The sequence below is a fragment of the Canis aureus genome, chromosome 16 (assembly GCF_053574225.1).
Source record: "Canis aureus isolate CA01 chromosome 16, VMU_Caureus_v.1.0, whole genome shotgun sequence".
NCBI classification, from domain to species: Eukaryota; Metazoa; Chordata; class Mammalia; order Carnivora; family Canidae; genus Canis; species Canis aureus.
This window is the reverse complement of record NC_135626.1, coordinates 22,924,735-22,941,036: the sequence shown is the minus strand read 5'-3', so window position 1 is coordinate 22,941,036 and position 16,302 is coordinate 22,924,735. Positions and strand designations below refer to the sequence as shown.

Sequence of the window (16,302 nt, the reverse complement as noted above, 5' to 3'; positions counted from 1 at the left end):
GCAGAGACACAGGCAGAGGGAGAAGCAGGCTCCATGCATCGGGACCCCGACGTGGGATTCGATCCCCGGTCTCCAGGATCAAGCCCTGGGCCAAAGGCAGGTGCTAAACCACTGCGCCACCCAGGGATCCCGAGCTCCCTCCTTCTCAAGGCAGCCAAGCAGCTTCATCAAGACAACCCTTCCCCCTTCCCTCTGTAACTTTGTCCTTTTATCCTAAATTCAGCCCTGGAACCCCAGAGATGAAATCCAATCCTTCTTCCTTGTGACAGTCTTTTAGACATTTGAAGACAGCTTAGGTATTTGAAAGCAGCTCTCTATCCCACCTGGGAATTGCCTTCCACGAGCTAAATATTGCCACTTCCTCAACCCGCCTTTCACAGGATGTATTTTCAGCTGGTTCCCTCCCTTCTGAACTCACTTCAGACTACCTCGGTTTCTCCTTAAAAATAGTAATCAGAGCAGAACCCAACACCTGCAGCCAAGAGAAGTTTTCTCATTTTGATGATGGACCTAAGCCAACATTTCCTAAAGTTTAAGTCTAAGGTGAAGTTAAAGTTAAGTTTAAAGGTTTTTGTGGTTGTTGTTAATGTTAATGTTCACTTCTCCCTAGTCCCTGTGGAATGGGCTACTGCCCCCCTCCTCCCCTTAGGGAGCCCAACCCCACAGAGCGGACTGGGCTGATGCTCTGGTCCTGGGAGTTGCAGGAGGAGCACATCCTAATTTACAACGGAAGAGGGTGTATCTTTACCATGACATAAGGATTTTTGGAAACATCTTTTCACAAAAGAATCTCCCTCGACTTACAATTTAATACATAAAGCAAGTTGCAAAAATGCTATCTAGGGATGGCTGCTCTGGACACCGGAAGCCCTGCCTACAACACCTAGGATGGCATTTACACAATCTGTAATTCCTTCAATTGACAAAGAGCCTTTTAGACAAAACAGGGATGCTGGGGTGGGGGTGGGGAGAGCCTGGGGGAGGGGCACTCACCTCTAGAGGCATCTGAAGCCGCCTGAACGTAGCTCTCCTGAGGAAGGGAGATGAAGTAGGAGCCAGGGTCAAAGTGGGCCCAGGCAGAGACAGCCAGAGAAGGTTTGGTGGGGAGCTGCCGGCTCTCAAGGGCCCAAGGGCGGGCCCCTCGCTGGGCATGGAAGAGTGGATGAGCTCCGGCATTAGGCAAATGCTTGGGTTTGAACCCAGGCTCCCTGCTAATTACCCAGGAGATCTTGGCAAGTTACTGAGCCCTTTGAGCCCTGAGCTTGTCATCTGCGATAGGGGCATGAAACAGCAGCTAACTGGGCTGTGAGTAAGATGCTGCGAAATAACATCTAAACAGCCCGGGCATGTTGCCAGTGCCCATTAGGCTGACTCCCAACTGAAGGAGTTTCTGTCTCCCAGAAGAGTGGGTCAGGCAGGAGTGGGGTTCAGGAGTCAAGGTTGGAACAATGATGAGGCCCATCAGGATGGGGGGCTGCCTCCACACCCCTGCCTCCCAGCCCTGGCCCTCAGCTTCCCGCCCTGCCCGCTCCAGACCGTTTTCAGGCCACAGGCTGCCCGGTTCCTATAGAGCGTGGCCAGCAGGGCCTTATCCTTGGTCAGCTTCAGGGCCTGGCTGTAGCTCTTCGTTGCAGCCTTGTAGTCCTGGAGCTGGAAATGCCGATTCCCTTCCTCCTTCAGCTGCACGGCTTCTGCCTCTGCCATCTGTCAGGACAGGAGCAGCTCTGTCTGGCCAATCCCTCACTCCAGACCTAGGGCTGGACTCCTGGCCTAAGGTCTGGAGCTCCAGGGTCTCCTCCTACCGAGATGGAAGGTGAAAGTTCTGCGTGGAAAGGACCCACCACCAACACTCCCAAACCCATTACCCAGAAGGACTTTATAGCATTTGCTTGGAGAATAGCATGATTGAGGTAGTCTTAAGAGTCCCTGTGCCTCCCTCTCTGTCCCTCCCAGCTGGACAGGTGAAGCCACCATGCCGAAGACCTGGATTCTCACTGCCAGCCTTAAAAGTTTTTCTCCATGCAGGCGGGGTGGGGGGCTTCTCCCTCCCGGGTCTGAGGAACCCTCCTGGGGGGCTCACTTTCTTAGAGGACAGTGCTCCTGGTCTATCCTCCTGTGATGCTGCTCTGCGGAGCTCCCCTGTGAACACCCGGACACCAAGCCTTAGTCTACCCCCTCCCCCACCCAAGAGGCTTTATCATCCCTGCCAGTGGCTCCAGACCATATTTGGCCACAGGGGCAGGTGGCCCTGGAGTCTGTCATTGATACTCACGGCCCTCCTCCTCCCCAGACTGGACAGTCATTACCACGTGGAAGCGCTGACTAACCTCTGCCCCAGCGTCCTGTTCAGGAGCAGTCTTGGACTCAGGCCCTCATACCACAAAGAGTGAGAGAAAGATCCAGAAAGGAGGGAGGACCTGCACCCCCGCAAGGCACAGCTATAATGCCCCTTCTCCCCTTCCACCCCAGATAAACAACCTCTTCTCTCCCCCCAACCCCTGCTATTTTAGGAGCAAAGTGACAGCTGAGGGGCTGGCAGACTTAGACAGAGCAGCTGCCCAGGTCCAGGACCAACTGGAGACTTCCAGAAATGCCTTTCCGGAGGGAGGAGGGTTGGAAAAAGGGAGAAGAGTTCCTTCCCCTCTTCCACTTGCCCACATGTCCCCTACCCTTATGGCACTCACTGTTGAAAAGGTCCTTCCTTTTCACAAAGACCAAGGGGCTTGCAAGCTCAGTTTAGTGTAAGCAGGTGCTTTGTTTCAGTGTGTATGCCTTCTGCATCTACCATCTATGTGGAGTGGATGCATTAAGCCTGCCTTCCCCATGCAACTGGGAGCTCCCTGAGGATGAGCTCTGCATATCCCCCACTGGGCTATAGTCTTGTCCTTGGGCAAGAGCTCCCTGAGGATGAGCTCTGCATATCCCCCACCAGGCTATAGTCTTGTCCTTGGGCAAGAGCTGGGTCAGTCCCTGAATTCCCTGAGCCCAAGGACTTGTACCCTCATCTGCATGGGGATTCCCCTGGGACAACCTGAGCCTCCCACATCAGAAGGAGGTCTTCCTGGGGGCGCCTGGGTGGTTCACTCAGTTAAGTGTCTGTCTTCGGCTCAGGTCACGATTCCAGGGTCCCGGGATGGAGACCTGAGCGGGGCTCTCTGCTCAGTGGGGAGTCTCCTCCCTCTCCCTCTGCTTTTCCTCCTTGCTTGTGCTTTCTCTCTGAGATAAGTAAATAAAATTAAAATAAAAAGAAGGGGGTCTTCCAAGGACAAAAACTATTTCCACCACCAGAACACGTCTTCCCTAGGGAAGGACTTATTTCTCCCCGTCTGACTGAGGGTTCCTGAGTCTTATTTGACGTTGGAGTCCTTCCAACGTCTCCAAGCCTGGGTTGTGAGCTCCCTCCCAGAGGGCAAGGACAACATCTCATGCAGTTTGACCTTCCCTGACTCAGAACACAGCAGTCAGTGCCCAGTGCGGGTTTCCTCAATTAATTAATGGATGGATGAATAGTGTCTCCATGCTAATGTTCTTCTTCACTTAACCCCATTCCACTCCCTTCCCCGCACATGTGAAGGCAAGGATTTGTGTCTATTTTGTTCACTTACATATTTCAAGTGGCTATCACAGTGTTACATAGCAGGGACTCAACAATATTCATTGAACGAATGGATGAGATAATTCCATGGATCTGTGATTTCTCTCTCTTTTTTTAAGATTTTATTTATTTATTCATGAGAGACACACAGAGAGAGTGAGAGGCAGAGACATAGGCAGAAAGAAAAGCAGGCTCCACGCAGGGAGCTTGATGTGGGACTCCATCCTGGGATTCCAGAATCACGCCCTTGGGCCAACGGTAGGAGCTAAAATGTTGAGCCACCCAGGTGTCCCTGGATCTGTGATTTCTAAATACGAAGAATACCAGGATATTTTGAAAACACATAATAGGGAAACATGGCATTGTTTCAGAGAAGGTTTCTTGAGTAAATGATTAAATGAGTTAATACATATAGAGAACAATGTCTGACAGACACTTGCTGAATGCACACACACATATTTCAGGCAAGACCTGAAGAATAAGAAATTGTTCCTGTATTTGTCTGCTCAGGCTACTGTAACAAACTGCCACAGGCAGGATGGCTTGAATAAATGAAATGTATTTTTTTACAGTTCTGGAGTTTAAAAGTTTAAGATCAAGGTGCCATCAACTTTGGTTTCTGACCAAAGGGAGGCTTCTCTTCCTGGCTTGTAGATGGCCACCTTTTCATTGTCTTCACATGGCCTCTTTTCTGTGTGAGAAGGAGGCATGGGGCAGAGAAAGAAAGAGACAAAGAAGGAGAGATATCTGGTATCTCTTTGTTACTCCCATATAGGCTCTGTCTCCAAAACTCTGGAGGTTAGGGCTTCAACTTATGAATTGGGGGTAGGGGTGGGAAGAGGGACACAATTCAATCCATAAGAATTCCAGACAGGTAAATCTGCAAGGACAAAAGCACTGACACAAGAAGGGTCATGCTTTGGAAGAACTAAGATAAAGCTGGAAGAATTGATCTTAGAGAGGAGTAGCTAGAGAGGTACGTAAGGCTGAGTGGACCATTATAAGCAGTTTGAATTTTGTTCTGTTTATAATGGGAGCCACTGTAGGACTTTAGGGTGAAGAATGACCTACCAGATCTTTGGTTTGAAAACAGCACCCTGGTTGCAGTGTGAAGGATGCATGGGAAGAGGCAAGAGTAGAAACAGGGAGGCAAGTCAAGAGGCTGTTGTAGGCAACCATGGTGACTCAGACCAGAGTGTGAGAAAGGAGGTGGAGAGAACAGACTCACCACAGGTTAAGGAGGCCAGATTGACAGAGCTTGAAACTGCCGGGATGTGGGGATGGCTGCCAAGGAAGATCCCAGGTTTCTGGTAAGAGCTCTCATGTTAGGTGGTCTCTGCTTCAGTTCTTCATCTGTAACGTGGGGACAGTAGGGCTTTTGTGAGGGTTAAATGAGTTACATGTGTAAAGCACCTAGAACAATGCCTGACAGGTTGCTATCATTCTCATCATTGTTGTTATTGCTTTACAGTGTTGAAAACTGTAGACACTTTTTGCTTTTGTACTCAAGAATTATGAATTGATTTGATCCATTAAAAAAAGAATAACATGGGACGCCCGGGTGGCTCAGCAGTTGAGCGTGGGCCTGCAGCCCAGGGCCTGATCCTGGAGTCCTGGGATCCAGTCCCCCAACAGGCTCCCTGCATGGAGCCTGCTTCTCCCTCTGCCTGTGTCTCTGCCTCTCTCTCTCTCTCTGTATGTCTCTCATGAATAAATAAATAAAATCTTAAAAAAAAAAAAAAAAAAGGCACCTGGATGGCTCAGTGGTTGAGCATCTGCCTTTGGCTCCAGTTGTGATCCTACAGTCCTGGGATCCAGTCCCCCAACAGGCTCCCTGCAGGGAGCCTGCTTCTCCCTCTGCCTATGTCTCTGCCTCTCTGTGTCTCTCATGAATAAATAAAATCTTAAAAAAAAAAAGAAAGGAGAGAATACTAATTTCTTCCTTCAAGCCAACAGGCTCTGGTTCTGTAAGCCCGCCCGCCAGGCTGCTGCGGCCCAGAGCCAAGCCAAATTAGTCTTCTGCCACTCCTGTCTCTGAGTTTGGGGGGAAATCCATTAACTTCTCAGAGCCTCGACTTCCTCATCTATAAAGTGGAGCCAGAATCCCTGTTCTACAGAAGCAAAAGGCTGTCTGTGCCCTGCGCGGCGCTGGGAGGGCGTGACACTTGCCCTCCGCCGCACCAGAGGGCGATGTCGCGGGCGGCCGTCCCCCCCCCCACCGCCCCGGGGGCGGCGCTCTGTCCCGCCGGGCTCTCTGTCCTGCACGTGGGGACCCGGGATGGCGGCGGCGGCGGCGGCGGCGGGGGTGCGTGAGTGCGGGCGGGGGCGCGGGGCGCGGGGCGCGGGGCCGGCTCCTCCCCCGGCGGCGGCGCGGCTGACCCCGCGGGGCTGTGCGCAGGGCGAGGCGGCGGCGCGCGACGTGCAGCGGCTGCTGGTGCAGTTCCAGGATGAGGGCGGCCGGCTGCTGGGCTCCCCGTTCGACGTGCCGGTGGACATCACCCCCGAGCGGCTGCAGCTCGTGTGCCACGCGCTGCTGGCCCAGGTGAGCGGCGGCCGCGCGGCCCCCTGCCCCGCCCCGCCCCGCCCCGCCCGGCCCCGCCCGGCAGGCCTGCGGCTCGGGGCGCGGGGGTCCCGGCGCGCGGGGGGGGGGGGGGCGGGGGGGACCTGGCGCCGGGCGGGGGTCCACCTGCAGGGAGCCCGGCACCGCGTTCCCAGGCCTTGAGGCACCGTGGAATTCCCCGACGCAGCCCCTCGTTGGCGTCCGTGTTACAGAGTGACCCACGGGCGGCCACTGACCTACCTGCGATGCTCCGCAGTCGATGGTGGCTTTGGAACCCGAATGTCAGATTCAAAACCCTTGCTCCTCGAAGCCTGTGTCTATCAAAATGCTGCCCTCAGGTGGGGCGAGCGTACCCTGGACCCCACCCCAGGTGTACTGACACCAAGACTCTGGGGTGAGGCAGCGAGTGTCTGCATTTTCAGCCAGCCTTTTTTTTGGATGCTTGTTACACATTGTAGGGCATGGCGTGGTGGTTTAGAAAAATACTGTCCAGTTCTGTGTATTAACGCGGACTCAGGACCTGAACTTTCTTTTTGAAGCACTCGACTTAGTCCTGAGCAGCAGCACATTGGACGTTGGGCTAATTATTAGTTAGCTGCTCTGAGCCTCAGTTTTATCATTTATCAAGCGAGAATATGAGTGCCTACCTCCCAGGGTGGTTGTGAGATGCAGATAAAGGATTTTAAAGTACTGTGTAAGTATCCTCAGTGGGCATGGTGGGGGTATCCCAGACAGTGGTGGAAAAGAATAAAGTTTCAGCTGCCCACAGCCCAGTGGGGAGTGCTCCTGCCTGTCCTTTGATGGAGGAGTTGCCCTTTGCCATTGCCCTCCAGGAGGATCCCTTGCCACTGGCTTTCTATGTCCACGATGCTGAGATCACTTCATCACTGGGGAAGACGCTGGAGTCACAGGCAGTGGAGACAGAGAAGGTCCTTGACATCATCTACCAGCCCCAGGCCATCTTCAGGGTCCGTGCTGTGACCCGCTGCACCAGCTCTTTGGAAGGTCACAGTGAGGCAGTCATTTCTGTGGCCTTCAGCCCCACAGGAAAGTAAGGACAGCCGCAGAATCATGGGGTGGGGGTGTGGGAGTACATTCTGGCTGGGTGGGGAGAACACCCCAAGTTACAGTCAATGGGGCCTCAGGCTGCTTATCACAGACCTGAGCTCTGGGCTTAAGTTGAAAGTAAGGGACTTCCCTTGGTCTTTGGTTTGGTCTTGAAAGACACCCACCTTGGAAGAATCCTTCCTGGACTTGATCTCAGGAGACCTTAGCTGTGAGCTTCCTAGCTGTGTGACCTGGACGAGTCACTTTCTGACTAATTCATCGTCTGTGAAACTGAATTTTATTTGCTTTTTGCAATTGTACGAGGAGAATGAGAAGCTTCATTCCTGATTACAGCTGTGGCCATTCCTTTCAGAAAGGAAGAGGAGAGAAAAGACCACCTGAGGTCTTCTCACAGATGGTATCAGTGTTACATTTCTCCTTCTCAAGGAAGAGAGAAAAGTCCAGCCTCAGATTCTGTGCCCAGAAGACAATTGAATAGGCAGCCAAAATGCATGTGTGCGGTGTTCTGGTGTAGGCCCTACCCCTTGTCCCCACTACAGAAATCAGGTGTGGCCTCTCTTCTTCCCCAGGTACCTGGCCAGTGGCTCCGGAGACACCACTGTGCGCTTCTGGGATCTCAGCACCGAGACACCACATTTCACATGCCAGGGTCAGTACGCAGTTAGCTTTGCAGGTGTTCTTAACCCAGTGGTGGGTGCGTGATCATTTACTCAGCTCTTTAGTTCCTGAGGAGGCTCAGAGATGATTCAGGCCCTTCACAGCCAGTTAGCAGCTGCCTGCTTCTAGGTAGACTGCTCCTCTGAGCCCAGCCAGCCACTTACAAACAAGCAGAGACTGCACCAGAGAGTCAGTGTGGGGTTTTGGGTTGTGCTGACTGGCTGGTAGCAAGGAGAACCTGGCTTAAATCCAGCCTCTACCACATTACTTCTCACACTTGAACATGCATCAGAATCACCTGAGAATCTTGTTAACATATTTATTGCTGGGGCCCACCCCCAGTTTTTGTCTCCTTAGTTCTGAGATGCTGCCTGAGAATTTGCATTTCAGGTTCCCAGCTGGTGCTGATGCTTCTGATCTGGGGACTGCACACTAGCTGGGTGACCTTGTGTGTGTAGAGCATGCTCCCTAAGCTTCAGTTTTATCATCTGAAAAATTAGGGATAATTCCTGCTCTGTACCACAGAGCTATCAGAATTACAAGGAATGACATGTATATAAACACTTGATACCATGTATCGTGTAAGGAATTATTAGAAAGTAAAAGTAAAAAAGAAAGTGAAAGTATGATCTACACAGCAGGATGCATGGCTTTTGCACTTGGGGTGGATTCTCCCTTTGCCTAGAAAGCCTCCTCTCTACTTTTGTTCAGCTGCTCATTCATTCAAGGGCCAGTTGAGGAGTGCCAGACACTGCTAGGCTCTGAAAATAAAGACAGATGTGCTCCCTCCTTCTTCCTCCCTGCTTTCCTAGGACACAGACACTGGGTGCTTAGCATATCCTGGTCCCCAGACGGCAAAACACTGGCCTCAGGCTGCAAGAATGGCCAGGTAGGTGGCAGTCAGGGTAATGAGGCAGGGGTTCTGGGTCATCTTGAGGGGAGGATGGGTTGGAGGCAGTGGCAGGCACCTTTGGTGGGCCCAGGGACAGTTCAGGGAGGGTTATTCAGTAAGCTTTTGTCCTTCAGATTCTCCTGTGGGACCCAAGCACAGGGAAGCAGGTGGGCAGGGTCCTCGCCGGCCATAGCAAGTGGATCACAGGCCTGAGTTGGGAGCCCCTCCATGCGTAAGTGGCACTGATAGAGCTGGGGGGGGAATAGAAGATAGGTGTTCAAAACTGTCCTCTCCCCTGCTCAGGGGGCGAGATGGCCAGCCTGACTGACAGTAATGGCATGCAAGCAGTGGGGTAGGTCTTCCAAGCCCTTGTTGCTGCTTGGGGCAGGGGCTGCTCGTCGTGGGGCATGAGAACTACCTTGCAATGCAGCTCGACCTTGGGGTCAGGAAGCTGTCGAGTCCCTGTCCCTGGCCTTCGAGCTAAGCGTGGGAAGGTGCTGTGGGCATTGTCAGGCCAGAAGCGAGGCCCCATCTCCCCCTCTCCAGGAACCCAGAATGCCGCTACATGGCCAGCAGCTCCAAGGATGGCAGCGTGCGGGTCTGGGATACAACTGCAGGCCGCTGTGAGCGCATCCTCACCGGGCACACGCAGTCAGTCACCTGTCTCCGGTGGGGAGGGGACGGGCTTCTCTACTCTGCCTCGCAGGACCGTACCATCAAAGTCTGGAGGGCTCATGATGTAAGAGCTGGGAGGGTCCCTAAAGTAATCTGGGGAAATCTCAGGCCATGGGATGCCAGGGCTGGAAAGAATGTTGGCCAGTGTGTTCTGGGATCCAGGTCAGGGGAGGCGCTTCGAGAATGGTGGGTCCTGTGGTTGGTGCTGCATGATAGTGGAGGTTCTAGTGTTTATTAGCACAGTCTAGAAACTCCTGCTGTAGGAAGCCTGATAGCTTTATGGAACCTGCCATATCCCAGACTTAACTTGACTGGAGCCCATGTATTCTCACATATCTAACTTCCTTTCCAGGAATTCAGAAACCATGATCTGGCCTAGTACATTCACCTTTTTTTTTTTTTTTTTTTTTTTTTTTAAGATCTTATTTATTTATTTGACAGACAGTGAGCAAGAGAGAGCAGGAGCAGGGTGAGGGGCAGAGGGAGAAGCAGACTCCCCACTGAGCAGGGAGCCTGATGCAGGGCTCTGTCGCTGGATTCCAAGATTAGGGCCCAAGCTGAATGCAGATGCCCAGCTGACTGAGGCACCCAGGTGCCCCCCAGTTCACTCATTTTAAATATGAGAGTCTTGAGCCCAGAGGGGTGATTTGATTAAGACCACAGTGAATGAGGATCCTGGTTCTGAGTCCCACGTCACTGTCTTCTGGGGCTAACCTGGGAGTACCAGTTCCCTAGGGTGGAGAGTGGGGTATGTCTGACCTGTCTCCCTCTGCCCTAGGGTGTGCTGTGCCGGACTCTGCAAGGCCATGGCCACTGGGTGAATACCATGGCACTCAGCACTGACTACGCCCTGCGCACAGGTGCCTTTGAGCCAGCTGAGGCCTCGATCAATGCCCAAGACCTCCAAGGATCCTGTGAGTGGGTGGGAGAGGGCCGCCTGGGGAAGGGGCCACTTCTCTAGCTTAATGTGCAAGATTTGGACCTGGGCCAGGACGTTTGCTGTTGGTGTGAAATTTTCTAATCAGCCTCATTCATCATCTCCTCTCTCCTCCGGTACCTGGCTATAGTGCAGGAGTTGAAGGACAGGGCTCTGAGGCGATACAACCTCGTGCGGGTGAGTGTGTGCCAGTCGCCAGCATGCCCAATTCTGTACTCATCCTCTACCGGTCCCTGAAACATTTTGCAGACACCCAGTCTCTTCCCACCTTCTGGCTGCAGCTCAGACTTTCCTTTTCCAGAAAGTTCTTCATGATAATTCAGTTTACAGTCCTAAAATCTTAACACATAGGGATCATTTTAATCATTTTGTTTTATTTGCTTTCTACTTATTGAGCTTTCTGTTTTATTTTGTTTTGTTTTTAAGATTTTATTTATTTGAGAGAGAGCAAGAGAAAAAAACACAAGTGGGAAGGGACAGAAGGAGAAGGAGAAGCAGGCTCCTTTAAGCAGGGAGCCCGACATGGGGCCTGATTCCAGGGCCTAGTCCCAGGACCCTGGGATCACAACCTAAGCCAAAGGCATACATGTAACCAACTGAGCCACCCAGGCACCCCTTATTTTATTTTTTAAGATTCATTTATTTGAGAGGGAGAGAGAACAAGCATGAGTGAAGGGTGTGGGGGGAGAAAGAATCTCAACTAGACTCCTTACTGATCATGGAGCCTGACTCAGGGCTTGATCTCACGACCCTGAGATCATGACCTGAGCTGAAACCGAGATTTGGATGCTCAACCAACTGAGCCACCCAGGTACCCTTCTTTTTTTTTAAAGTAACATATTCAGGGATCCCTGGGTGGCGCAGCGGTTTGGCGCCTGCCTTTGGCCCAAGGCGCGATCCTGGAGACCCGGGATCGAATCCCACATCGGGCTCCCGGTGCATGGAGCCTGCTTCTCCCTCTGCCTGTGTCTCTGTCTCTCTCTCTCTGTGTGACTATAAAAAAAAAATAAAAATTAAAATTAAAAAAAAAAAAAAAAAAAAAAACAGAAGAAGCAAGATATTTAAAAAAAAAAATAAAGTAACATATTCATATAGTCTAAGGTTCCAAGAACACAAAAAGGGAGATAGTGAAAAAGTCTCCCATTTCTGTTGCCCTTCCATTTCTTCTAAAAGTATGCTACTGGGGATCCCTAGGTGGCTCAGCAGTTTAGCACCTGCCTTCGGCTCAGGGCATGATCCTGGAGTCCCAGGATCAAGTCCCACATTGGGCTCCCTGCATGGAGCCCGCTTCTCCCTCTGCCTGTGTCTCTGCCTCGCTCTCTCTCTCTCTGTCTCTCTCATGAATAAATAAATGAAATCTTTAAAATAAATAAATAAAACATGCTACTAGTAGCCTGTGTTTCCTTCCAAAGACTTCATACGTATATATACATACAAACCCACATGAAAAATCTTTTTTTGAGAGAGAGAATAGGAGCAGAGTGGGAGGGCGCTGCAGAGGGAGAAAGAGAATCTTAAAAGTGTGTCCAGCATGGAGCCCTTCTCGGGGCTCAACCCCACGATCCTGAGATCATGACCAGACTCGAAATCAAGAGTCTGCTGCTTAACAAACTGAGTCACCAAGGAGCCCCAATTCCTCCCTTTTTTTTTCTTTTTTTAAGATTTTATTTATTTATTCATGAGAGATACAGAGAGAGAGGCAGAGACACAGGCAGAGGGAGAAGCAGGCTCCCTGCAGGGAGCCCGATGTGGAACTTGATCCTGGGAGCTGAAGTCAGACGCTCAACCACTGAGCCACCCAGGCATCCCTCCTTCCCTTTTTATTTTATTATTTTATTTTTTTTTATTTTTTCCTCCTTTCCTTTTTAAATAAATGATTCTGTACCTTGCTTTTTTTTTTTTTTTGTAATTATGTACAATGATTAGAAATTATTTCATCTGCATAAAGTTACCTTTGGGGGAAGTGATTTGCCAAGGGTCCCATCTGAGTTCATAGCTGGCCAGGCCTTATTTCTCCTAGTGCTAGCTCCTATGCTGGTGGGTAATCAGTGGTGCGTTTGCTGCCAAGGTCAGGCTCTTCTGTCCGAGACAGTCTCCACACAGTGTGCTTTCTGCCTCTCCTAGGGCCAGGGCCCAGAGAGGCTGGTGTCTGGCTCAGATGACTTCACCTTATTCATGTGGTCCCCAGCAGAAGACAAAAAGCCCCTTGCACGGATGACGGGACACCAGGCCCTCATCAACCAGGTGCTCTTCTCCCCTGACTCCCGCATTATTGCCAGCGCTTCCTTCGACAAATCCATCAAACTGTGGGACGGCAGGACGGGCAAGTGAGTGGGGGCGTGGGGAGGGAGAAGAAAGGCCCTAGTCCTCTGGGAGGAGCTTGGCTCTGCCACTTATTGGCTACATAGTCTTGGCAAGCATTTGGATATTCTGAGCCTTTGTTTGCTCTTTTGTAATAGGTGTCTCAGCTTCATTATGAGGTTTAAGTGAAAAGGTATATTTAGGGTTGGCAATAGATGGCACTGAAATGCTAGTTCCTTTCATATCAAAGGAGAGAAATAATCTTAAGATGGCCAGGCATGTGGCAGAAGTGTAGGTTTGAGGGGTAGTCATTTCCTGGCCCTCCTCAAAGTGTGATCCACAGACCAGCAGCTGCCAGCATCATCTGGGAGCTTGTTAGCAATGCAGAACCTTGGGCCCCACCCTAGACCTTGTGAATCAGAATCTGCATTTTATTAAGCTCACCAGGTGATCCTGCTCCCATTATAGTCTGAGAAGCACTGGTGTAATGAGGCACCGTGGCCTTGAGGTTGATAGGTTAGAGGAGAGGCAGGGGCATGGGCAAGAAGAGAAAAGGGGCAAGGGAAACCTTTGTGGTGGCCACAGGGGCACCTCGGTCTCAGCCGTTGTGGATTTCCATATAGCAGCCTTTGAAATAGCTCATTCCATTCTTCTTTAAGATAAGGAAACTGAGTCTCAGAGGGGCCAACTCTTGTCCAAATAGACATAGCTAATTTGTATTGATCTGAAAGTTCCAGGTGGGCCTAGCCCACTGTTATTCCATGGCACTTGTCAGCAGGCAGCTTGTGTTGGGGGATATCAGGCAGATGGGCTAGGCAGGTGGCCGCATTGGATTCTAAGTCATGCACAGTTGTCCAGGTACAGAGGCCTGGCAAGAGGCACCCTAGAAGCCGCTCATTTGGAAAAGTTGTACAAAATCGTTACAACCTTGGTAATGATCACACTGGGGTGGGGGCTAGGCAGTGAGATTTTGTATAAGTTCTCGGGTAATCCTAATGTGTAGCTAAGGTTGAGAATCACCACTGTGGGCATAGGGGCCCCTTCAGACATATTTGAAGACCTAATACCCACCATCACCTTTTCCTGGCCCAGGTACCTGGCTTCCCTACGTGGCCACGTGGCTGCTGTGTATCAGATCGCCTGGTCAGCCGATAGCCGGCTCCTGGTCAGTGGCAGCAGCGACAGCACGCTGAAGGTGTGGGATGTGAAGGCACAGAAGCTGGCAGCAGATCTGCCAGGCCATGCAGATGAGGTATGGCCAACCCTTGTGAGCAGAGGCGGGGCGTGTGGTGAAGCCTGGCCCTCCTGTCCCCCCACCCTCCTTACTGACCTGCCTCCCCCTACTCCTGCCTTGGTTTAGGTATATGCTGTTGACTGGAGTCCAGATGGCCAGAGAGTGGCAAGTGGCGGGAAGGACAAATGCCTCCGGATGTGAGTGTGTGCTTGGCTCTCTTGCCCTTAAGGTGGTCACTCTTTGCACCTTTCCCTTCTGGTGGAGAATTCTGAGGACTCTCCAGGGGCCTAAGACAGTGTGGCACCAGGTTCTCTGGGTGGTTAAAAGGGAGGGCTGCTGAATTACAGGGAATAGGTGCTCTCCAGAGGGTGAGCCCAGGGGCCCTCTAGCACAAGGCGGTAGTTTTCAGTTCCAGTCCTGGCTCTGGCTTTCACTGTGTAGTCTTGGAGAGTGTGGTTCACTTGCCTCCTGGGAGTTACCAAGCCTCAGTAGACAGGAAGATCAAAGATAAGAGATGAACACACTTGGGAACCTGAAGCATGTGTACTTGTGAAGAATTGTCATTGTTTGCTACTGGATGACCTTGGTGGGCCCTGGGATGAGGTCTTGGCCAGGGCAGGCAGTGGATGCCAAGCCTGAGTGGGTAGCTAGAGCAGAGATGGTAGCCAGGCTCTTAATGACCGAGTGAACCCCAAGCTCTCCCTGTAGTGGGCTCCTGGGATTATATGGCAGCCTCCCTTTCCCAAGATAGGATCCCCCTGCTATTGCCTCCCCCTTCTCCACAGATGGAGGAGATGAGAAATCCTATGTTCCGTGTGACCCCTCCTTGGACTTGCCGCTGCCAGCTGCCTGCCCTGACACAGACGAAAGGCCAGGGTGGTAACCCTGCAGACCAGCATGGTTTGCTGTCCTTGGACAGATCCCAGTGGGGTCCCTCCCCAGAGCAGGAGAGTGGAGCTTACAGGACAATATAACTGAGCTCAGCCCTCTGCCATCACTCTGTACCTGGCGGGGGCGGGGGTGGGGTGGGGATGGTGGCAGGCAGTGACTGGACCCCTGCTGCCGGCCCGTCGCCTTTCCTAAATGTTCTTTCTATTCAGTGTGAGGCCCTAGATTCTGTGACCAAATAAATAACTTATATTTTGTGTGTTTGGGTTGTAGTTCCTTGTCCTAGAATCCCAAGGCCCACCGGAGGACTATGCTAACAGTGTATATGTCTTCCATCTGGGCAACACCAAATCTATACTGACCAGGAAGTTGCCGTTCTTCTCTTTCCTCTGTGCCTATGAGGAGAGGCCAGCTGGGGCAGGGGAGACTGGCTTAAGCCATAGGGTAGTAGCCAGAGGAAAATCTGAGCCTGTGCCATCCAGTGTGGTAGACGCTAGCCACATGTGGCTGTCTCCGTTTACCAGAATTCCATATGGCTAGGAATGCAATCCTGTGTGGCTAGCATCAGGCTCCTCACTGCATTGGATAGCATAGGTCAAGACCACCTTCATCACCACGGGGAGTTCTGTGGGCCAGCTGCTTGAGGGCTGCTTTCCTCAGCCCCTCTCACACGCAGCACTCTTCTTGAGGCCCCACAGTGCAGCGACCACTGTGCTGGGCTCGGGGTACAGAGCGGAAGGTGACAGCTGTCCCAGAGCTCACAGAGGTGAGAGTTGGAGCAGCAGTGGGTGTGGCCTGACATGGGAGGATGAGTCTTTTTGGCCCATGAGGACTTTCACGATCGAAGGGAATCCCTACTGGATGTCCTCAGACCTTTGACCAATATCTTGCCTTCCATCCTGCCTCTACTTTCTGTTTCAAATCTCAGGCAACCTTCCCAGGTTAGATTCTAAACTGTCATTGTATGGATTGCTCAGGGCCACGGCATTTCTAACCTCTTGTTCCTCCCCTCCTCCCCACCGCTTCCCCACACCGTGCTCTCAGGATTTTGCATATCAGCTGGTTCTTCTTGGTCTCTTTTGTTGCATGTCCCTGCAATGAGACTGCATGAAGGTAAAGGGGGTGCCCTGTGGAGGTACTTGTCCTGCTGTGCGCTCATGTGATCCTCAGGTAACCCCACTGTCATACTTTTAGAGTTCTTACATCCCTGAATTAGCCCAGGGAGCTTAAACAGTTTGTCCATGCCCTCACATCCAGGAAAAACCAGGATCAAATCAGACTGTGCTCCTAAACTGAGCACTCTGTCCTTCCAGGGCCGAAGTCTGATGTTGACAGTCTACAGGCTGCCACCACCTCTGCCAGCATTGCTCTTTTTCCTGGTCCTAAAATAACATTTCTTCCTCATGTGGGAAAGTGGTGATGTTAGCAGAGCCAGGCAGTAGGTGTGGATAACATCCCATTGCCTCGCCACCCCCCAACCTGGACTCTTGGTTCC

The 16,302-nt window shown here is 51.8% G+C and overlaps 2 protein-coding genes across 7 annotated transcripts in view; one reads left to right on the top strand and one right to left on the bottom strand.

Annotated features, from left to right (window-relative positions):
• UNC45B (unc-45 myosin chaperone B) overlaps window positions 1-2,345 on the bottom strand; it is a 28,307-nt gene extending 25,962 nt beyond the window's left edge. Inside the window, exons 1-3 of one of the 4 annotated variants that reach the window (XM_077852215.1) lie at window positions 2,328-2,345; window positions 1,537-1,704; window positions 994-1,030 (exon numbers count right to left, since the gene is read on the bottom strand). In XM_077852215.1, the coding sequence (XP_077708341.1) occupies window positions 994-1,030; window positions 1,537-1,704 (205 nt within the window). In that variant the 5' untranslated portion in view covers window positions 2,328-2,345. Of the gene's footprint in view, window positions 1-993; window positions 1,031-1,536; window positions 1,799-1,983; window positions 2,216-2,327 lie in introns of those variants that run through there. The other 3 variants (XM_077852212.1, XM_077852213.1, XM_077852214.1) reach the window with 3 other exon arrangements.
• A 3,510-nt stretch (window positions 2,346-5,855) lies between these two features.
• NLE1 (notchless homolog 1) lies at window positions 5,856-15,068 on the top strand. 3 transcript variants are annotated; one of them, XM_077852205.1, is made up of 13 exons: window positions 5,856-5,900; window positions 5,994-6,137; window positions 6,989-7,206; window positions 7,793-7,872; window positions 8,693-8,769; window positions 8,907-9,004; window positions 9,319-9,511; window positions 10,226-10,361; window positions 10,515-10,561; window positions 12,509-12,711; window positions 13,778-13,937; window positions 14,046-14,116; window positions 14,705-15,068. In XM_077852205.1, exons 1-13 carry the CDS (start codon window positions 5,874-5,876, stop codon window positions 14,715-14,717), a joined length of 1,467 nt encoding a protein of 488 aa, XP_077708331.1. In that variant the 5' UTR covers window positions 5,856-5,873; the 3' UTR covers window positions 14,718-15,068. The 3 variants fall into 3 exon arrangements, 2 of the variants coding, with proteins under 2 accessions (XP_077708331.1, XP_077708332.1); XR_013354220.1 differs by lacking the exon at window positions 14,705-15,068 and having other exon boundaries at window positions 5,860-5,900; window positions 12,509-12,628; XM_077852206.1 differs by lacking the exons at window positions 5,856-5,900; window positions 5,994-6,137; window positions 6,989-7,206; window positions 7,793-7,872; window positions 8,907-9,004.
• Window positions 15,069-16,302: the final 1,234 nt, after the last annotated feature.